General features: G+C 43.0%; 1 protein-coding gene across 8 annotated transcripts in view; it reads right to left on the bottom strand.

Moving 5' to 3' along the window:
• Positions 1-23,362, bottom strand: part of KANSL1 (KAT8 regulatory NSL complex subunit 1) — a 173,106-nt gene that overhangs the window by 138,928 nt on the left and 10,816 nt on the right. For 2 of the 8 annotated variants that reach the window (XM_048830095.2, XM_048830096.2), the window contains exons 1-2: positions 17,143-17,604; positions 1,737-3,129 (exon numbers count right to left, since the gene is read on the bottom strand). In XM_048830095.2, the coding sequence (XP_048686052.1) occupies positions 1,737-3,046 (1,310 nt within the window). In that variant the 5' untranslated portion in view covers positions 3,047-3,129; positions 17,143-17,604. Of the gene's footprint in view, positions 1-1,736; positions 3,130-16,756; positions 17,046-17,142; positions 17,607-23,362 lie in introns of those variants that run through there. The other 6 variants (XM_048830092.2, XM_075123709.1, XM_048830094.2 and 3 more) reach the window with 5 other exon arrangements.

Raw genomic sequence — 23,362 nt, 5'->3', positions numbered from 1 at the left:
TAAATTCATGGAGGATAGGTCCATCAATGGCTATTAGCCAGGATGGGCAGGGATGGTGTCCCTAGCCTTGGTTTTGCCAGAAGCTGGGAATGGGCAACAGGGGATGGATCACTTGATGATTACCTGGTCTGTTCATTCCCTCTGGGGCACCTGGCATTGGCCACTGTCAGAAGACAGGACACTGGGCTAGATGGACCTTTGCTCTGACCCAGTATGGCCGTTCTTATAGATGTCAGCAGAAAGTATGCAGAGACCAGGTTACAATATAGCCTTTGGGAAAAAGAAAAGGAGTACTTGTGATATCTTAGAGACTAACAAATGATGAAGTGAGCTGTAGCTCACGAAAGCTTATGCTCAAATAAATGTGTTAGTCTCTAAGGTGCCACAAGTCCTCCTTTTCTTTTCGCGGACACAGACTAAGACAGCTACTACTCTGAAACCCGTCAATATAGCCTTTGTTATCTGGTTAGTACCTTATTGTTACAATCAGCAATCACTTGATTGGGAAAATGTTAACCTTTAGGAAAACCACTACTTTGCCCCCACTGTCTCTTCCTTCTGTACTCCTTCCCTGTCCCACCCCATTTTTTCCTTCAACAGTTCCCAATCCCTCCCATCTGCTTAAATTGCCAGCAATGACTACAGTTAATGTCCACATTAACTATACAGCCTTACAACATGTTGACAGCCAATGAGATTAACATTGAACAGGTGGAGTTCAGAGCTCTCAAGAGCTATTGTTTCAGGCTGTCTACAACAATGCATCAGTTTATACTTTTCATATATTTTCGGGCTAAATGCTTTCCTTTAAAAAAAGGAAAGCCAAAAAACCAAAACCCAGATTCTGCAGAACCTGAATACACTATGTCAGATACATAAATACATCATCCTGGCTAAGAACGTGAACAGCGAGATCTCCATAGCTACAATAGAACACTTCAGTTTGAAGGGGCAGATCCAACCCAAGAGCAATTTTAGACAAAAAAGTTACACACCAACTGCAGTACTGGATTTGAAGTATCTAGATGCCCTAACTAGTCATAGTTCCCTAACTTCATGAAGGGCCCTTCAAGTAGATCCCAAATGTCAGTAGTTCTCAACCTTCCCAGACTACTGTACCCCTTTCAGGATGCTGATTTGTCTTGCATACTGCAAGTTTCACCTTACTTAACAACTTGCTTACAAAATCAGGCATAAAAATACAAAGAAGTGTCACTGTTACTGAAAAATTGCTTACTGTCTCATTTTTACCATATACTTGTAAAATAAATCATAACCCCCAGGTTGAGAAACACTGATATAGTATATAGAGCAACATAAATAAATCATTGTCTGTATGAAGTTTTAGTTGATACTGACTTTGCTAGTGCTTTTCATGTAGCCTTTTGTAAAATTAGGCTAATATTTAGATGAGCTGATGTACCCCCTGCAAGATCTCTGCATACTTCCACTGGTACGTGTACCCCTGGTTGAGAACCACTGTCATATGTCATGTAATACTGTACATAGAGTTGCACATTATAGAAATTATAAGCTACAATCCCTGTAATAATTAAGACAGGATTATGCAGTTCAAGCAAGCCAAACTTCACGCACACTAATACTGCCTCTTCCTTCTATGAAATGGTCTTAATCAAAGACGATCCTTCAAAATACAGATGGTGCACCTTTCTATCCCCTTCCGTCTTACCCCTCCTCGACCCAAAAGAATTAGGCAAAGTTTCAGCATTACTCACAGTGGTACATGATGCTGTTCTGGTTCTGCTTTGGTCAGTTCCTCCTCCTCAATGTCAGATTCCCCTCCTGAGCTGCTGTCAGTCACATCCGAATCAAATGCTTGCTCACTGGATCTCAAATTGGCCATCCCACTGGCTGTAAACCTCTCCAGTTCCTCTGAAATAGAGTCACTCTTCAGGAAGCTGCTTAGTCCTTCTGACGTACATGTTTCACTTGCAGCTTTCCTCAAGGCCGCTTCTGCCTTGCGGGTGAGCATCAGCTGGCTCCGATGCCTCAGAGAGTCCAAGTTTGGCAGTTTGCTCAGAGTCTCCTCCAAGAAGCCTCCCAGCTGTTGCTGGATGTGTCTCTCTACCTGCTTGGCCTGCACCACCTGCAGGCGTTTCTGCAGCCTGCGAGCACGGTTCTCAATGTCTGCCTGCCGCCGCAGCAGTGCCTTTGTCCTCAAATCAGAGTCCATGGCACTGAAGAGACCAGCCGACAGAGGAGACTTCTGCTCCTCTGTCTTGCCGCTCCCAAAATCAGAATGTGCATCTACATCAGACGACAATCTATTCTCTCCACTGCCTTCTTCAATCACCCGCTGCTGCTCTGCAGAATTAAGGGACAATTTGTTTGCAGTGCTATTATTGCTAAATGGAGTTGTGTGCTCAGCATCAAGGCTTCTGTGTGGAAGAGTGCAATTGGTCAAACCCGTCTTCAAGTCCCCTGATTCAGAACCCCCTGCAGTGTTAGAGTCAACACCCTGGAGGGTGGCTGAGAGGGGAGCACGCTTCCCACCATTAAGTGAACTGGAGTTTTCATGGTCTGAATTGGTACTTTTAGCCAATTTCTTGGCCAAGCCATTCACAGGTGCTTGTGGAAGAGGTGGCTGACCACTAGTACTCATGTTTTTTAGATTTTCCAAAGAAAACTCCAACACTGGTTGTCTCCCCAACAGATCGTTTGTTTTCAAGAAGGACTGAGATAAGAGAGAATGAGGTTTAAGAACAGTCTGCTTGTTGAAGACTCCTTGCAACTTCAAAGGGTCTTTTGAAGAAACAGATGTTACATCCGAGCAGAGATAAGAGGCCACCAGTGGCTGCAGCTTGCTCAGCTCCTCCTTGGTAGGGTTATTACGGAAATCTACACTGGGATCCTCTGCAGCAATGGCTTTCCTTTTGGTGCCGTTGGCAGTGAGAAGAATGTTGTTGGCGTTGCCGTTGTTCTCGGCACTGCCAGGTGACAAGGTGGAGGACGGGGGAGCCAGTTTGAACCGGATGTGGTGAGCTTCAGCTGCTGCGTCAGTGAGAGCGGGCGCCATCGCAGCCATTCAGCACAGAGAGACGGGAAATCCAGCCTCTCCCAGTGCCGAGGCCAGCTCCACTGCCTCTTACTGCCTCGCCTGAGGACAGCCTAAAAAAGAAAGCAAAGTCACTAAATCAGATAAATAAAAATAAACAAACAAAAATGCTGATAAGTCATCTGAGACACAGGCCTAGGCCCACGGTCTGTAATACTGCAATATAACAGAAGCAAGCATGAACTAGTGGACTGAACGCAAAACTAGCGGTCAGAAAAACCAACGTCCCAGTGCTGGTTCTGAAACACCAATTTGCAATAAGAACTTTTTGGCAAGTTACTTTCGTCCAGTGCCTCAGTTTCCACATCTGCAAAAACGAGACAAGACCAGACTTCAGGAGAAGTTACAAGGCCATGCTTTTGTTTTCTAGAACTTTCATCTCTCTCCCTTTGAACATTCAGCAGCTCTCCATGTTTGCCTAACTTTGTTCCTATTCAAATCAATAATACAACTATTGATTTCAGTGAGAGCAAAATCAGGCCAACATTGAGCACTTTTTAAAAATAATTCCAGTAGTGGTCAGTATACTTCAGAAATTCCAAGTCATCATCCTAGGACCTAGAGATTCCCCACAACGCTAGGCATTACACACACACGCACACAGATAATCCGGGCCCAAAGAGTTTCCAGTGTAAACAGACTAGTATCTCAATTTTACACTTTAACTAAGGCACAAAGGTTAAGTAGCTTGCCCCCAAGTTCACACAGGTAGTCTGTGGCAGAGCTGAGAATTGAATCCACATTTCCCACGTCCCAGTCCAGTGCCTTAACCACAAGGCCATACTACTTCTAAATTCCTAAGAGGTCTGCATGGAGAAAATCACACCCAAAGAGTACTGAAACATCCTCCTCTCACCCCAAACAACTTAGCTGCCTTATATACCCCTCTCACCATACATCAGTATCACAAACCCCCAACAGGTTGTTTGTGCTATGTCTACACTACAGCTTCCACCATGACTTCTACTGACGAGGCTGCATCAGTGGTAAATTGCTGCTTAAGTTGGCTAGCAAAGGTGGACATGGCTTTGGGTGGAATAAGTCTCCACCCACCCTGACTCCCAGTGGTTAGAAAAAAGAAGAAGAAAAAAAAAAGACACACATTCCTATCTAGCAAAACAACGCCAGTGGCTTTCTTGGAAACCTTGTAAAGTTAGATCCTTTCAGGTTTCATCCACTTGGGAACTAGCTGTGTTCCAAACTCAAAGATTTAAACGAAATACTAACAATAGTTTAGGCTGTCCAACGTTTTCCCCCGCTACTACAGGATGCATACTGAAACCAGTTGTTTACTTGGTCTCTCCCTTTCCTAAATTCTTGGTGTATGACAGTTTCATCTCTACCCACCTTGATAGAGTATTTCCCCACTTAGCAATAAAAATCACTATCACTGAAACATTCAACTCACAATAGAAAATGAGTTAAGTAAAATGTCAGTCACTCTTTTGTTAATGATCTTGCAGTTTTTCCTAAGACTGAGACAAGTTTCAGATCAACTAGCCATTTACTTAATCATTAAGATTTGTCAGCACTATTACACATTTTTGAAAGTGCAAGACTATTCTCACAACTTGGAAGAGCTATAAAAGATCAACTTTTACCTTCCATTTGTTTTTATGTTGCAGATAAACATGTCACTGCTTTTCTATTGTATTTTATACTTATTAACATTAAGAGCAAAAGTGAAATGTTCAGAGCAATCCTAAATCAAAATATTTGTATCTGATAAACCAATCCCTCAGTTGTACATCAGTTTACACTAAATAATTAATGCTATAATTACAATGGAAGCCACCCATAATGAACAAGGAATAATGATGTTAAAAGTATTTTAAAATCCCCATGTATGTACCTGTTACTGATTTCATTTTAGATTAATATTAAGGTTTTTTGGCATTTGCTTTCCCTCTGCCCCCATTTATGCTTTTTTAGATTTACTCATCTAGAGCTAAAATTAGTTTTGTTAATAGCCTGTTTCTGATTTGCTTTCTAGTTCTACTATATAGAAGAAGAAGTATGCTGCAGTGTTTACATTATACAAACTGCTGGGAAGTTGCCCAAGGACACGCAACTGACCAGTGGCAGAGCTGGGACCAGAATCCAGGCTTCCCGAGTTCCAGTCCACTGCTCTATCCACCTAGAATAAAAAAGTCCTTTAGGATTTGTGTATACAGGGCTTAGTAGTTGTTTCCTGTGTAGTTTGCTTACCTAGTATGAACAGAGCCTATTTCACCTTTTTTTATAAATGTGCAATACAGTATGTGTTGGCAATGCCTAGCTGTGTTCTTAAACCCATACTAAACCATGCTGAAAAACAGATTTCAATAAACATAATTTCACTCCCTACATACAGGGCCAAATGCTTTCAATGCATTCAATGTAGAGATTACAATTCCAGTTGTAGCAAATACTCCACTTGTAGTAAGGATGGCTGTGGATAGAAAAAGCAGCTTCATTACAGAAGGCTTCTTTCTATTAAATTCCCTACCAAGGCTTTCACTGATGAGACTTGAATATTTTAGATCAGCTGTTTATTCATAAGCACTGCTGTCAAAAGCATTCACTCACACTTCTGCTTTTCAGTTTCCCTAAAAAGTAGGTACACTAATCTAATTGGGCCCATTACTGTAGCATCTGAAAGCCTGATCTTGGTATCAACCTATAACATCTTTCAGAGATAAAGATCTCTGAAAGATGTTACCTCTGATGTTTAGTTTATATGGGGGGGAGAAAAGACAACTGGGTCCTAACCTGGGAATCCAAGGCTCTGTGTACACACAAACTTGCACTAGTTTAAGTTCAATAAAGGTAAATGCCTGCATGGATGCTTACTTTGTATTAAGAGTAATCTGACTTTGTACATTTTAAACCTGTTCCTAATCAATTTAATTGAAACCAAAATAAACCTAGTTAACACAGAAATATGAGTGTTCACACATTTAACTAAATCCAATGGGGGGGGGGGGGGAGAGAGAAATCACAAATTAAACCAATGCATATCTGTTTAGACAAGCCCTAGGTTTACTTTAGCTTTACAGGAGGAATGGAAAAGAGGGATGGAACTTTAAAATTTACAAAATGTTTCCAAATTCTCCTTGTTCATTAAATGCTCTTTCCATTCTTTGTTCCACTGATTTAAGAGGCCTCCAATTTCTCTTAAAGGTAATCTGCAAAAGTTTTATTTTAATCCAATTATTCTTTTGCAAAATTTCCAACGAGCAAAAGCAATAGCTAATAGGAGTTATTAGTGATATCTCTGAAACAAAAGTTTCAGGCAACATTTCTCTCCTTAAAGATGACCTTCAAGGGAAAAAAAGGTTGGTTCTGCCTTGAGAGGGGCGGAGCTCCTGCCTCTGAGTTCTGGAATATCAAACCTCTTCTTCCTTGTTCTTGCTGGCTCATGAGAAAACAGAGGTGAGTGCTTTCAGTCCTCAACTAAAGGGGTGAAAGCACTTACATACAGAGATCTTTGCCCCTAACTTTCTCAGATGTTCACACTCCCTCCTCCTGTGCCCAAAAAAAAAAAAAGTAAAACACAGTGACTCGAAGTCCCTCTCCTCAAAATGTTCAAGTTATACTCTTGCAGTATTTGCAATGTCAAATCCTAATAGTTCTCAAGCCCTCCAGTGTCTTCCAGGAAAGACTAGATAAGGCCCAAATTAGCCACATTTTAAAAAACAAAAACAAAACAAAAACAAAAAAAACAACCAAGACCTTTATACATTGCGATCTTCTTGTCTCCTTCAGAAGGCCAATTTTTTGGCCTGTAGAGGGTACAATTCTTAGTAGTCCAGGTTGCAGATATCACGGTTTCTCTGCCACTGAGTCACATTACTAGTATTATATAGACAACTGAAAGAACCATTAAGGAACAAATTCATTTTTAAAAACCAATCTTCATCCACTTTGTTGTCAGCAGAATATACGGCTTAGATTTTGCAATATATCAAAGAATTGTTAAGATACAACCGAGTTAGTGAATTACTTCTCCCAACACAGAGCAGTATGTATTATCTCAGAGCTCTCAAGTATTCCCTCCACACTTTCTCCCTGGACATTATAGCAGCAGCTCTGCTATAGTTAAGGTTGAACGTCACTTTCAGTTTAAAAGTGGACTATTATGTATTAGCAGGAGTGTTGTAAGCAAGACATGAGAAGTAATTATTCCTCTCTACTCCGTGCTGATTAGGCCTCAACTGGAGTATTGTGTCCAGTTCTGGGTGCCACATTTCAGGAACAATGTGAACAAATTGGAGTCAGTCCAGAGAACAACAACAAAAATGATTAAAGGTCTAGAAAACATGACCTACGAGGGAAGATTGAAAAAACTGGGTTTGTTTAGTCTGGAGAAGAGAAGACTGAGGGGGAGGACATGATAAAAGTTTTCAAGTACGTAAAACATTGTTACAAGGAGGAGGGGGGAAAATTGTTCTCCTTAACTTCTGAGGATAGGACAAGAAGCAATGGGCTTAAATTGCAGCAAGGGAGGTTTAGGTTGGACGTTAGGAAAAACTTCCTATCAGGGTGGTTAAGCACTGGAATAAACTGCCTAGGGAGGTCATAGAATCTCCATCATTAGAGATTTTTAAGAGCAGGTTAGACAAACACCCATCAGGAATGGTCTAGATAATACTTAGTCCTGCCTTGAGTGCAGGGGACTGGACTAGATGACCTTTCAAAGTCCCTTCCAGTCCTACGATTCTACACCAAGTACTGTAAAATTCACATGGTGACTCAATATCTTGAAGTTTGCTGTGACTCATGGTGGTGTGGCATAAGTAAGTAGTCCAAGTTCGAGCAGGGGTTCCTGAGTTCCCCTAAAAAGTCAGCTGTTCACAAGACACGGGGAGGTTTTGCATACACCTGGGCTCCAATGTATGGCTCCAATCCTCCCCAAACTGCTATCCCCCTTGACGTTTTTCTAAGTTAGTGCACTGCAGCCACTGACCTTTTGGGGAAGCAATATTGAAAAAGTTTGTAACTCCAGGTTGGCACAACTTGGACTAAAAGAGCAATATGTGCACATGCAGCAAGACTACTGTTGAGGCCCCAGTGGGTATCTGTTGTCACAGAAATTGGGAGGCTCAAAGCAATATGCTGTGGTCATTGAACCTGAGTTGCACTCAAACTCTGTGAATCTGAGCCTTACCCTTTGGCAATTTTCAGAGAGATAATCTGTCCTTGCGTACATACCTTGCTCTCTGCCTGCATTCTGCAGAGGCTCTTTTCGTAAGTTTTGCTCCATGTCTCCACTGCTCCCCAAACAAGGAAAAGGAACCCAGAATACCCCACCTTACCCATGCTGCTACCAGCAGTGGCAAAGGGTCTCCAGCCTCACCTTTTCTCTCAAAGCAGCAGAACTTGGGGGGAAGAAGAGGAGATTAGAGCAGTGCAGGAGAGTGGAGGAGCAAAGGAGGGAGCCACAGCTGTAAAATGGGGAATATAGGGGGACTTCAAGCTCTGCTTCCCCAAACTTCCATATACCTCCCCCACCCCATTTTTGTTCCCCCTTCAAATTATGTCCTTTGTTTCCTGGTTTTCAGAGGTTTATGCTCAGCGGAGCTCAATGTTCTGGAAGGGCATAAGATACCACGGGTCAACTTTAACTCTGTTAATGAAGTTGGGTTTTTTTGGTTACTGATCTTCTCTAATAACTTGAATCACCACCTCTCTCCAATCCTGCAACTATCTTACAAACAACTCTTCCTATATGATCCACCCCAGCCTCAAATCCTACATAGCTGAAACAAATTCCTCTCTCCCCACCCTTCATCATGTAGACGTGAGTGGTATTTTCTACCAAGACTCATAACCTTGGTAAAGTCTTTGACTCCTCCCTCTCTTTGACTGCTCCCTTTGCTCTCCCCCCTCCCATATATCCAGGATCCCACTAAGGCCTGGTCTACACCAGGACATTAAATTGATGTAACAACATCACTTAGGGATGTGACAAATCCACACCCAAAGTGATAAAGTTAAACTGACCTAACCCCCCATGTAGACAGTGCTAGGATGATGGAGGAGTATCTATGCCAGGAGTTCTCAAACTGGGGGTCATTACCCCTCAGGGGTCACGAGGTTATTACATGGGGGGGGGTCACAAGCTGTCAGCCTCCACTACCAAACCATGCTTCACCCTCCAGCATTTATAATACATAGTGTTAAATATTTAACCAAAAAAAAAAAAAAGTGTTTTAAATTTATGGGGGGGCGATTGCACTCAGACTTGCTGTGTGAAAGGGATCACCAATACCAAAGTTTGAGAATCACTGATCTATACCAACAGAACCCCTCCCATTGGCATAGGTAGGTGTCTTCACTAAAAAGTGTGTTTTAAGTGTAGACAAGCCTCAAGTCCTTCCTCTATACATTTCTAAAATCTGCACCTTTCAATTCATCAAGACCCTGATCCACACCTTGGTAACCTGGTATCTAGACTACTGCGACCTCTTCCTACTTGGTTTACTTGATTTTTACTTTACAATCCCTCTCCCATGTATTCAACACTCTGCTGCCAAAGTCATCTTCCTTCCCTGCCATATCCATCATCACACTAGAAGCCCTCAGATGGATTTGCAGCTCCTGTATCAAAATTTTAAACTCAGAGTCTTCACTTGCACCTCTTCCTGCCTGGCCTCATCTTCTGTCCAACCACATGCAAACTCCACTAGCCTTCAGGCTCAGTCTGATGCCTCCTTCCACAAGGTGCCTCCATTTTTTCCCGTATTACTCCCTAACTTCTTCACCAGGAAATCTTCCTCTACCCTTCAAAATCCACTTACTTTACTTGGGAATGGGAGTCAGTGTTGGAAAGCCAAGATTTCCCAGTATGCCCAAACAAAAGCCTAAGCCTAGCAATATCTGTTGACTAAGAAGTTTACATGCACAGGAGCACAACACATACATTATAATCAAATAACCTCACATTCATTAGCTACATAAACTCTCTTGCTTCCCCCCCTACCTCACAACTTCTTGGGGGCCCATGTTATGTACAAGCTAACTGTAGGCTTCTCAGAGCAGGAACCAGTCCTATTTGTCTACAGCAGTCCATATTTATGGCAATGTTTAAATATTAATACTGAAGAAAGTAATTCTGAGAGGGGGAAAATAAACCCATTTTGAGAAGTGATATTAAATGTATCCAGGAAAAAAAACAGATAGGTTAGATTATAGGTACACATAAGGTTGATTGCACTATGTGATTAAAGACTGTAATATTTTGTAAAATAGGCGAATAGAAGAGCTATTCAAACCAGTGACTGCGAGCATACAACCTAAGCCTCAAACTCAAAGGTCTAGAACAGGGGTGGCCGACCTGTGGCTGTGGAGCCACATGCGGTTCCTTGTCTAGGCACTAACTCCGGGGCTAGAGCTACAGGTGCCAACTTTCCAATGTATGGGGGGGGCGGGGTGCTCACTGCTCAATACCTGGCTCTGCCACAGGCCTTGTCTCCACTCCACCCCTTCCACCCCTCCCCTGAGCCTGCCATGCCCTCACTTCTTCCCCCCCAGCCTTCTGCATGCCACGAAGTAGCTGATGGGGGGGGAAGGGGGAGGCACTGATCAGCGGGGCTGCCGGTGGGTGGGAGGCTCTGGGAGTGGAGCTGGGGGTGCTGCTGACATATTACTGTAGCTCTTTGGAAATGTACACTAGTAAATTCTGGCTCCTTCTCAGGCTCAAGTTGGCCACCCTGGCCTAGAAGTAGGCCTTTAAAAAACTTGTATGCTAGGACTTCTTTCCTAAAAGAAGCCCTCAGTCCTGAACTCTGGATATACTTCCCCCCCCCTTTTTTTCCCTGGGGGGAGGGTTCTTTTCTAAAAAGGAGGAAAGAATATCTTGTCATCTTTCAACATTCTTTAATTGGAAAAGAAGATGATTACCAATTTAGAAGCATTTTTCCTACAAGTATAACTCTCAAAAAGCTTTAATTAAGAAAACAATGTGACAAAACATAGGATGATGGACTAGTTGTACCATCACACACAGCATGGCAAGCAGTTTGCCTATAATAAAATGATACAGTTTTAAAAGTCTCAGATCTCCCAAAGATTTATGACAGTCAAGATATTAAAGGATGTAGATATCTATGCATGAACCAAAACACTTAATATGCATACAACATCCCTTATCCACATTTAAAGGACCAGTGTCTTCTAATGACTGTTGAGATTGAGTGTTTTATAACCTTCCATGAAAGAATTTAATATTAAAGAGTGATTAATAATTGGATTGTGGAGCCTCAATGATTCGAGACAGTGTACACTCAGTTTACACATAAAAGGAATCAAGCCTGCAAATGAACTCTTGAATCTGAAAGTCAACCTAGCCTCTTTCCTATTCAAGCATAACTAGTAATACTGATATTAAAAAACAGATTATGTTCTTAATGGCACCTATGACAGCTCCGGTCTTCAAATGGCATCATCTGTTATATCTGTCTAACCCCCTCTGTACTCAACAGGGCTTGCACAGGAGTCACTGATGCCATAATTTGGTCTACACAAAGTTAATTACACAGACAAAAAGACGTACAAAAAGGAAAAAGCAAGCTTGACTACCACTTCCCAGAGGAAGTTTGCAGTCTGGCAGTTATGTACAAGAATTAACTTTTACTTGCAAAATGACCTAGTTTAATATGAAGTCTTTGATATGGAATCCCCAACATTATCCTTTTTAAACAAAAGGGATGAGGGAATCACTCTTCAGAGCAAAGATGCATTCAAATGTCAAATGGAAAAGCAAAATGTGAAATGTAAGCAAACGGAATGTTCATAAAAAATGCTTTAAGTATAAACAAAATATCTGAAAACTCAGCTCTTCTTGTATTTACAAGACTGGAAAGATTGGCATTCCCCCTACCATAGAAGACTCCACCACAAACCCACAATGCACAGAGCTTTCCTGTATTTTAGGTACATCCTGGGCAACTTGCCAAAGAAATACAGTCTTGAACTCAGGACTTAGATAAGGTAACTAGGTGTTAGTCTCTAAGGTGCCACAAGTACTCCTTTTCTTTTTGCGAATACAGACTAACATGGTTGCTACTCTGAAACAAGGAACAAAAAGTCTATTAATGTTTAAAATATATTCAGATTTGTTGTACACATTCTATTGCTGCAGCTAAAGAAACACCCCCTTTAACTCATGCTCTTTTGAGGAAGTGCTAGGGTCACACACAATGTTAACATTAACTTTCAATATTTTGCCAAAATGTGTCACTGTCATAGAACACTGTACAGTGCTTTGAAATGTAAAAACATTAACTAACTAAACCTTGACACCCCTGGGAGGGGGTTCCATATTTTCATCATTTTACCAGTGAGGAAACAGTTTAAGTCACTTACCCTAGGTCACATGGAAAATTAGTGGCAGAGAGACTAGAACACACAAGCTCCTAGCCCCATGCTCAATCCACTGAACAATACAACCTCTCTATGATCATTTAAGTGTCTTATTCTATAATGACTCAATAATCCAGTACACCCATTATCCTAACCATGAGCCAAAAGCTTTAATTTAGCAAACTGCTGCCAGACAATAGGTCTCAGCTTTAATAACTGCTCAGGATCTCACACCAAAGAGAGCAATTCAGGGGGTCATCATCACAGCATCCAACACCACCACGAAGTAAATTCCAGGGCTAGGATGCTGAGCACTTTCTTCTAATAAAAGGAACTTAAGCCAGAGTTACCATGTGGTAACTGGTTTGTCACTTTTCATTTCTAAGGCAGAGAAATAAAAAGACAGTTGAACAGAACTTTTCCATTCATATTCATTGCTTCATTATGTCACTGCAGGGCTCAATAAGAGGGCATAAAAATCATGAAGGGAACTCAATGAAGTTTGGTATAACTTAGCATAGTGTTCATAACAGACTTCATGCTACTAGCTTGTCTAAAGTCTGGATCAGCTTTCAGTAAAGAAACTGATTTCAATAAAGCTATTTTAAACAAAACACTTCACAGAGCTGGTGGAGAGAGAAAAGTAATTCTGCAGCAACAAGTCTAAACTGAGGAGCTGACAAAGATATGGTCAAACAGGTCTGAACAGACCTGTAATAAGTACCCTTTCCTCTCTCTAGATTTGTTTCAGCTATTCTTTTTCCAATCTGTGCTTTTTCTTGTTCATGTAAAAAAGAAAGATGTTTTCATCCTAGATTCACACAGAGCAGTGCCCAAGCTCCACTCTTTAGACTTAGATCTCCTTGACCATCAGAACTTCTATTTTATTTTCTGCTTTCATTCTTTAACTTAAATTATAGCTTGCCGAGAAGCAAGGTACAAGAAGTTATATTTTCCATCTCTTCTTGGAGTCTGAACAGTTTTGCACTAAGCTACTTGCACTGTCCCCCACCCTAAAGTCTCAGTTTGAATGTACCTTGAAGAGAATATACTCATGGCATAAGACACTAAGCAACTGCATCACCAGGACCCTGATGTGTGGCAACTCTTTGTCCAACTGAGAAGAGACAGGAAGCCTTTGTATAACAAAGCAGTTCAAAATTACATCCTTAACCATACAGCCGAAAAATAGTACAGGAGTCTGGAGAGGATTTTCTTTTCGGGGAGGAGAAGAACTCTAATAAAAGTTTTTGGACATGCATTCCAGATACACAGAGTGCATTTGAAGACTTTATGACTGGGGAAATGTTATTTATAAAACACAACAAAGGAAATTGTACTTCACAGATCACCTGCCATTCTGATCATCCAAGTGTTGAGAGACTTTTTAATGAGACTACAAACACTCTGAACATAACGTATTATTTGTTCGAGCCAGCACATTACCTGATATCCAGAAAAAAAGTTAAATTAACGATAGTTTGTCATTTAAGGCCCAGCTGATGCAACAGACTGTCCCAATCGCTTAGCCACATGGGGTTTGATTTTTAAAAAAAAAAAAAAAAGAAGCGTGGAAGATAAGACAGCACTGAAATACATGATAAGAAAACACTTAATTTGCACACCTTTAATAGAAGTTAGTTCTAAATCTCTTCTGAAAACTTTCTAATAAAAGAGAAAAGAGTGCAAGGCATAATCCCTGCAAAATTGATGTGACTTCCATTATCCACCTGCCTTTAGGATGCATGCATGAAAAATGCCTAAATATATTTTTATTCCTTATTTACCTTATTAAAACATCAAGCCTGATCCTCCCGGGCTTCGCTGGTGAACTACTTGGGGACACAAAGCATATGTTTTGTCAGTTCTCTTAACTGAAAGAATAAGGTGTTGAAACTCCAGAGACATGCTTTGAACAAAGTGTTCATTGGGTGTTGGAATTATGTGTGTTAAGAAAACCAGTTTTAAAACGGTGATTAAAGTCACTTCTCCTTCACAAAAATTGTTCAGCTTTTACTCAACTTTTGTGATATTCTCCAGTCACCGTAATCTTCCAGGGTGGACTTCGCTTGCATTTAGTGTTGAAAAAGTGTTACAGAAACCACAACAATAACAAAGCTCTCACCTTTTTGGCATTCTTTATACATAATAAAAGAAGCATGAGAGTACATAAGACTGCCATCCTTCACCCTTTTCCAGGTCACCTTTAACCGCGTTGTGATTAAGTCCACAATATGGACTTAGTTTGCAGCGTAGACAGGGCCTAATATGGATGTACAGTGATCCCACTGAGATGGTACAGTTAAGGAAAAAAATTCCCCCAGCCCCTTCTCCCAAATTAGGCTTTGCCAGTAGTTTACCTTAAGAGGTCCCACAATCAAGTCAGGCAACTATTCTAAGTCGAAGAGGTCAACATCATTTCATATTTAAGTTAATAAATTTGTGGATAAAAATCTAAAAGGCATCTCACTACCCATAATACCTTTCCCATGCTGTATGGGAGAGCTTAAGGGGAGAATATACACAAAGGGTAACTGGCATTATACATTCCCTTCTGAAAACAATGGTGGGTTGTATTTTAAAAACTTTTAAAAAGGTAGTTATTCAGAAGAGAAAAAAAATCAGATTCCCTTCATAATCTGAATTCAAGAAATTAAAGGGTAAGTGGGTGTGTTTAATTTATACTAGTACATCAACTGGATTCTCCAGAAAAAAAAAAAATAGTTTATTACTAGTCAAAGAGTGTTATGACTAAAGTACTTTCCCAATTTCACAACACATTTTAACTTCCCTGAGGATGGGCTTTTTACCTTGTCTTATTTTTAGAAATACACATCATAGCACACATCACATGACATGATGTAACTGCTAGCAAGAAAATGGCCCGAACTGTTCAAAATAAAGTGGTCAAACAAAAAAATCCAAACTAACACACAGCAATTCCTCACGTACCATGGTCAGTTTTATGGAAAATTACAATTCTGTTTGCCACTCAGACTGGTGGCGTATATAGGATCCTATATAAACATACAGGCCAAATTTTAAAACAACAAACTTTATTAGCAGGAGAGACTATGCTCTACAAAAAAAAAAAATATATTTCCTAATTTTTTGTACAAACATGAATGGGAAAATTTGTTACGGAAGATACAAAGATGTGCCTTTAAAAAGATCCTAAGCAAATCTAACGGTAGTCAAATTCTTTGTAACCGAGCACCAGAAATGCTCTAACCTTCTTATCATAAACAGACATGCAAGAACAGAATAGTCTTGAAAAATGTGAACACACTTATATGCTACTACTTAGAGGAAAAAAAAAAAAACATTTTCACCAATCCAAAATTAAAATAACCACACACACACCAAACTTTCAACTGGTTTGGCTGATCAAACCCATGTCAGAACATAGACTGCTGCAGGTCCCAGATGGGTAGAAGGGAAGGCCTGTACACAAAGCTTTTACAAATAAATAAATTACTGCATTTAAAACCATGAGAAGGTGACAGACATTTACACACATGCCCCACTACTACTTTTCATACTTAACGTTGCACTTAGCCCTAAATGTTATTGTGAAGGGGCAAGCGCCTCACGCAAAATTATGCAAGGTGAAGATTATGCAACTTTCTTCTGTTTAAGATCAAAAGGGGGAAACAAAACAAAACAAAAACCGGAATTTTAAAGTAAACACCCATATCACCCTTTGGTCTCTTCCAAATGGGATAGCTTTGGATTGGCTTCTTTGTTTTTGAGAAAACAGACTGCAGATTAAGGCTAGGATAGAGCATTACATACCATACAAGCAGCAACACACCACAATGACTGCCAGCCACGTGACCGAGATGGCAACACACACGGGCGGGGAGTGTGAATGGAACTGGGGGCGGCAATGCAGGACTCGACATTGGAACTTTTGGGTCCGCCGCATTCCAAAAACCGGCCTAGAAACCTTCCATACGCGATCGTTCAAGTTTATAAACAAGCCACAAAAAGCTCCAGCCCTGGCGCAAGATTTCAATTTAAAGTGGCGCCATCAACCCAACCTCCTCCCCAGCGCCCCCACCACCTCCACGCAATGGATCCGCAGTACTTTGCTGGCCACACGCACTCGGGGAGGGAGTCGAAACACACAGAGACATTAGCACAAGGAGAGCTACCTACAGGGGGAGGTTTAACAGGCAGGGCTCAGCCCGAGCAGACCAAAATACAGCCACTTCCCCCAGGAAGGCACCAAGCCCCGCAGCGAAAACAAAGTCAGGCCCCTGCTCTCCCCCACATGCTCCGCTCCTCTCCCCCTGACTGCGAGATCCGCTACCGTGACCCCGAGTACTTTACCCGACACACGCTCCCAGGAGCCCCGGGCCCGGCCGTGCCTGGCACCGGGCGGGCGGGCCGCCAGCAGCCGGGCAGAGAAGTTCGGGCTGAGGCCGGGGCTGGCAGAAACCCACATCAGACACGTTCGGAGGCGGCGGCGCCGGGCACCGAGGCAGCCGCGGTCGCAGATGGTGAAGGTGGAAGCGAGCCCCCCTTTCTCCCCCTCCCCTCCCATGCACGCGGCGGGAGCAGCGCAGAGGGAGCAGGAGCCATTTAAAGTTGCCTGGCTCCGCGGGGCCGGCGGTAGTTGCAGTAACAAAGGGGCAGCGGGAGGGAGGGAGCGCGGGAGGGAGGGAGAAAGGGCAGCGGGCGGAGGGGCGAGGGAGCGGGGCGGCAGCGGCACCTACCACGTGATGGAGCCGAGAGCACAGTCCGGGCGGATTCAGCCCCGCACAAAATGGGCGCAGTTTGCAAACAAGCGCCGACCGAGGGGAGAAGCGGAGCCGCAGCCGGCACAGGCCCCGCCAGCCCCGGCGCCAGCCCCGGCTCCCCCCCCCGGCTCGGGCCCGCTCGGTCTTCCCCGGCGGCGGGGGACGGGGCTCTTCTCTTTCTCCCTTCCCGGGTGCAGAGCGGCGGCGGCGGCGGCTGCAGCCCGGGCTGGGGCGGGGGGAGAAGCTGCCCCCCCACCCCCGGCTCGGGGAGCGCCCTAGAGCCGCCGGCTGCGGGTCCCCGCCGGTCCGCGGGCGCTGGGCCGGGCGCTCGGCGTCGCTCTCCGCCCGCGGGGCGGCGGCGGAGCGAGCGCGGCGGTGCTTCCCCCCCGCTCCGGGTGAGAGCGGCGGCGGCGCTGCTCGGAAAATGGCGGCCAGGCTCCTTCTCTGCCCTCCCCCTCCCTTTAATCGGAGAATGCACCGGGCGGGGGAAGGGAGGGGAGGCGCAGCGCCCCCGCCGGCCGCCCAGCGCACTGCGCCCGCGCCGCCCGCAGCCAGGGGGCCCCGCAGAGCCGCCGGACGGAGGGCGCGGGCAGCGCGCTCCCGAGCGAAGCGGCCGGCGGCCGCCGCGCACAGCACTGCGGCGCCGGCCACGCATCAGCCATGCCGGGCGGGGAGCAGCGGCTCCGGCCCGTGGGGCGGTACTGGCGGGGCTCAAGCGGCTCCCCGGCCCGTGCACCGAGGAACGAACCCGGGGAGTGTTTGCGGATCACAGTACTGGGCCCGGGCCCTGGGTGGCCCCTCTCGCCGGCCCCGGCCCCGGCCCGGGGAGCCAGGCCCTGTACGGCCCGGCCTGGCCCCGGGCCCGCAGAGCCCAGCTGCCTATTGTCCTGCTGGTGCAGTCAGGCGCCACTGACGCCGCAGCGCCAGCAGCTGCTCCCCTGTAGCGCACCCGCTGGCCGCCAGAGGGCGGGCCTCCAACAGGGTTTTGTTATTTTACTCCGCATGCGCCGCATGCCCGCCCTGTTCAGAACAGCAGCCCTAAGCAGGGGCGGGTCTGCAGGTGACGCAGAGCGTGCTGGGAAGTGTAGTCCTCTCGTAACCCCATGCTCTCTTAAGGCATCCGTTCTTTGCAAGCTCAGCTAGAACAGTCCCAGGGTAGCCCACCCTGTAGGTATACACACACAGTCCCAGAGACACACAGCATGCACTCTTGGCACCAGGGACTCTAACGACTCAGTCAAGCATTCACCAAAAGTATGCCCCAACAAGAGTGAGATTTTTAAAGACTCTTAATCCAGCCCAAAAGAAATTCTTCCTCCAAAGGAGGACTGTGGCAAGGCCAATGTGGTACTACTGTAAATACAGTGTTGAGATACTGCTTGGAACAAGAAATTGAACTTGCAGTTTTCAGCTAAGTTCGGGGTCACAGCCTTAATGTTTTAAGAAAAGGAGGACTTGTGGCACCTTAGAGACTAACAAATTTATTAGAGCATAAGCTTTCATGAGCAAAGTGAGCTGTAGCTCACCAAAGCTTATGCTCAAATAAATTTATTAGTCTCTAAGGTGCCACAAGTTCTCCTTTTCTTTTTGCGGATACAGACTAACACGGCTGCTACTCTGAAACCTGTCTTAATGTTTTAAAACACCCTAAACAAATCTACTAGTATGACCACCTGTCTCTGCAGGGATGAACTCCAGGTATCACAACATCATGCTGCTATGCTGGTGCATCAGCATGTAATGACATAACCTTATCAAAATATTCGGACATGGCAACATGTGCCCTGTGACTAAATCATTAAGCATTGTAGAACAGAAGTCATTAAAAAAAAAGCCACCACAGAAGACCTGCAGTGTGTAACAATTGTTTCCTATAGTAATACAGAAGCTCAAAAATAGTGCATCTTATAAATGTTGCTGAGGTGTCTTAGTTCAATACTGTGTTTTCTGTTGGTATAAAAGTGAGCTAAGCAATTTCAAGCAAAGGCTGGTGTGCTGTACAGATGCTAATTCAAATACACATCAGTTGAACCTTAATCACATCAAAATATAGCTACTAAATGATCAGTTTTTATCTTGATTGAAAGTAAACACGTACGATAGGAAACAACACTATACAACTACCTTAAAAATTGCACAGCAGGCAAAAATGCAGCTACTGCAATAAAACCCTTCTTACTTCGTTCTGCAAAAATAAGTGCAGCAGTCCTGAAAGGCATATTAGAGATTTATTTTTTTTTTGGTGAGATATTATTCAAAGCTTATTTAAACAGTTTCCTATTTAAGGGAAGGGAGGGAGATTTCTATAGAACAGAATTTGTACAATATCACTTTGTCACATCAGTGTGTGTGTGTGTGTATATTAGTGGGAGTGAGGGTGATACATTTAAAAAAACAGAAAAGGGCATAATATTAAACTTAGAAGAAAGGCAATAGTTAACAAAAATAGGAAAACAACATTTTCAGAAGGCATGGTTAAAAAATAGAAAAGGGAACAAAAGCTAAAATGAGTAAATATTAAAGAAGTTTATTTTAAAAACAACCTCACTAGAGGGTCAGCTGGGGAGAGTGTTATATAGTTTAAATGACATGTTTCTTAAATACCATATTTATCACCCAGAATATTTTCTTTATGCGTTGTTTCCTCCCCCACACACACCTTTTGTCTGCTCTGTCTTTATAAAAAGTCTATATGCTTCAGGGCAGAGACTCTGGCTTCCTATATTTTTGTACAGCATCTACCACGTCTGATATTTTAATAAAATATTAGGTTCAGAAACTGGCTAATCCTTTGGGCCTTATTATTTTAATCAGATCCACACAGGTGCACACTTCTGCCCGCATGGAGTCCCAATGACTTCATTGAGGCTCCACGTAGGTGCAAGGGCCCATGTGGCTCTGATTGAAGGAATGAGGCCTTTGTGTTTAACTCCTTAAATATGATCCAAGGGGGGGAAAATGGATTTTCCCTCCCATCCCCATCCTTTTACAGGTTATGTCCAAGGAAAGCCTTTTTTATTTTTAAATCCCTGCTTGTTTTTACATGATATTCAGGTCTTGTCCCTATAGTGTTTTCCAGGAAAAAATAGGTAGACAACTGATAAGCTAGTTGTACTATCACAATTATTAAGGAAATGAAAGCTGAGTGTCAGAGGAAATTATTTTTAGTCACTGTTTAAAACTTGGGGCAGGAGGGAGGGGGAGGAGGAGCTGAGCTTGTTTGGTTTTGATACCACTTATTTAGTTTAAATGCATGCCAAACAGTCGGAATTAAGTTCTTTTAAAGATTCAGTACCTCGACCTTTCAATTAAGGAAAGGAAAAGCTCCTCGGGTCTTTGAATTTCCAAGAGATCTCCAGCAGAAACAGGAAAAACAAAGACTTGATATTCCTGAAATCACTATCTGGTGTTCTTTTCATTTCTTAAACACTACAATAATAAAAACATAAAATAATACAATAATCTCTTTTTGGGGGGAAGCAGGAATGGGGGAAGAATAGGTAACTTTTAAAGAATGGCTAGTTTCCTCTGTTTCAGATGAACTGCTGGGGAGGGGAAGGGGTTGGCTGTGTAAAAAGCCTCAGGTTGCTAGGAAACAGGACCGTGATTCTTGGGATGAGCCAATTTTAACCCATCTCTGTTGTCGCTGGAGCCCCCATTCCATCCATGAGCCTGAAGCATCCTGCCACTATTCTTTGTTGGGTCCCATATTGTGCTTCAGGCCAGGAAGTGGCATATATCAGCATCTGAAGCGAGGGGTGGGATCAACCTTTGAAGCGAAGGCTATCAGCGGAGTTAAGTGAGAAGCAGGTATCTACCCTTTGTGGAGTACTTCTTTCAGTATTTAAAAAGTGAGACTAGGGTTCACATAAGAGACATGGAAGGGGGGGTGAGTCAGAGGCTAAGTTTAACTCTGCTTAGAACTTTCAGAATGAATCTGTTCCAGATAAGGATTCTAAGGGCCAACTCCTGTATTTACATCTTTCACACTTTTATGATGAGCTAATCTAGAAGGATCAGACGCTTAGGGGTCCCATTCTCAATTACCCTCCTAGATTATTTGGTCTTCTGTGGGGAAACCCTCTTCTGCTCCTGCTGCAAATGAAATACACACTGCTAGAGCAGTATAGAGGGGCCTTAATGCAAAATGAGAACCAGGTCCTATGTGCTGTATACCTATACTGCAAAATCCACTACCATATGGGTCACTACAACAGCCTCTTGCACTGCACAGATAAGGTACCCTGCTAGTATGCAACTAAACCCTGATACTGAAAACATTTATATACATGCTTAACTTTAATGTGGATCTACAGCCCCTGACTTCAATGGGACTTCTCACATGCTTAACTTTCAACATTAAGTAATCAGAGGATCGGGATCCTAGTGCATATTTACATTTGCAGTGAACCCTGTATCATAATTACCATCCCACTAGCTGAATTGCAGATGGAACTCCAGAACCTGTCAAGAGACAGCAGGTTATACAGAATTAGCTGTATAATCACACTCACTCTGGACTCTACCACTGATTCACTGCACTATCCTACTTTACCTCTCTGCATCTCAGTTTCCCCATCTGTAAGTTGATTATACTGAGCTACCTCACAAGGACATTTGGGAGCGAATGACTATATAGTGCTTGACATGTTCAAAGCACTGTACAAGTGCTAATTATCAATGATGAGTCTTAAATGAGCAGATGGGTCACTAGTGAGCAATCAGAAGCACCCTTTTTCTGAGGCCTGGTCTACACACAGATTTTGTACTGGTAAAACTATTTCAGTTATAGGTGTGATTTTTTTTTTAATATCAAATAGTTATACTAGTGTAACCCCTACCATAGATGCAGTATAAAAAAAAAAGGAACCTTAACATGGGGTTAGTTGTTGAGGACACAGAAAATTACGAGAGAGAAATCAGTGGGAGAATCTACTCAACACTTTAGCTGTCTATACACAAATGCAAGGAGAATGAGGAACAAACAGGAAAACCTGGAAGTATTAGTACATAAGATAAATTATGACTTAATTGGCATCACAGAAGCTTGATGTGTCTCATGACTGGAATACTGGTATAGAGGCACTCAGCTTCTTCAGGAAGGAAAGGCAGGGTAAGAGGGAGGAGGTGTTGCATTATATATCAAGAATATATATACTTGTTTTGAGGTCCAAAAGAAGGTCAGAGGGAGATCAATTGAGAATCTGAGTAAAGAGAAATGGAGTAAAAAAATAGGGGTGATGTCATGGGAGGGGACTACTAAAGGCCACTAAAATCAGGAAAAGGAGGTGGATGAGGCATTTGTAGAACAAACTACAGAAATATCTAAAAACACACAACAGGGTAGTAATGGGGGGGGGGGGGGACGACTTTAACCACCCAGACATCTGTTGGAAAAGTAATATGTCAAAACACAAAATTTCCAGTAAGTTCTTGGAATGGACTGGGGACAGCTTTTTGTTCCAGGAAGTGGAGAAAGGAACCAGGGAGACAGCCATTTGAGACTTGAATGTGACCAATGGGGAGGAATTGGAAGATGGAAGGCAATTTGGGTGAAAGTGATCATGAAATGATATATTTCATGATTCTAAGGAAAGGAAGGAGTGAGAACAGCAGAACAAGGATAATAAATTTAAAAAAAAGCAGACTTTAATACAATCAGGGAGCAGGTAGGTAAGGTCCCATGGGAAGAAAAATCTAAGGAGATAATATTAAAGGCACAACTGCAAACTACCACAATGCAAAGGAAAGATACAAAGAATAATAGTAAGAAGCCAATACGGCTCCATCAGGGGCTCTTTAGGACTTGAAAATCAAAAGTGAATTGTAGCAAAAGTGGAAACATGGACATATTGTTAAGGAAGAGTACAAAAAATAGCACAAACATTCAGGGACAAAAATCAGAAAAGCTATGGCACAATATGAGTTATAACTAGCAAGGGACACAAAAGGCTATAAGAAGTTCTTCAAATACATTAGGAGCAGGACAAAGGAAAGTATAGGTCCTCTACTTAGCTGGGAAGAAGAGCTAATAACTGGTGATATCCATAAAGCGGAGGTGTTTCATGTCTATTTTGCTTCAGTCTTCACTAAAAGGATTAAAGGTGACCAGATGCTTGACATAATTAATACTAACAAGGGGGAAGGAATGTAAACCAAAATAGGGAAAGAACAGGTTAAAGAATATTTAGACAAG

Source organism: Caretta caretta, chromosome 27, assembly GCF_965140235.1.
Source record: "Caretta caretta isolate rCarCar2 chromosome 27, rCarCar1.hap1, whole genome shotgun sequence".
Lineage (NCBI taxonomy): Eukaryota > Metazoa > Chordata > Testudines > Cheloniidae > Caretta > Caretta caretta.
Note: the sequence above shows the minus strand (reverse complement) of the source record. Positions and strands in the feature narration are given on the sequence as shown.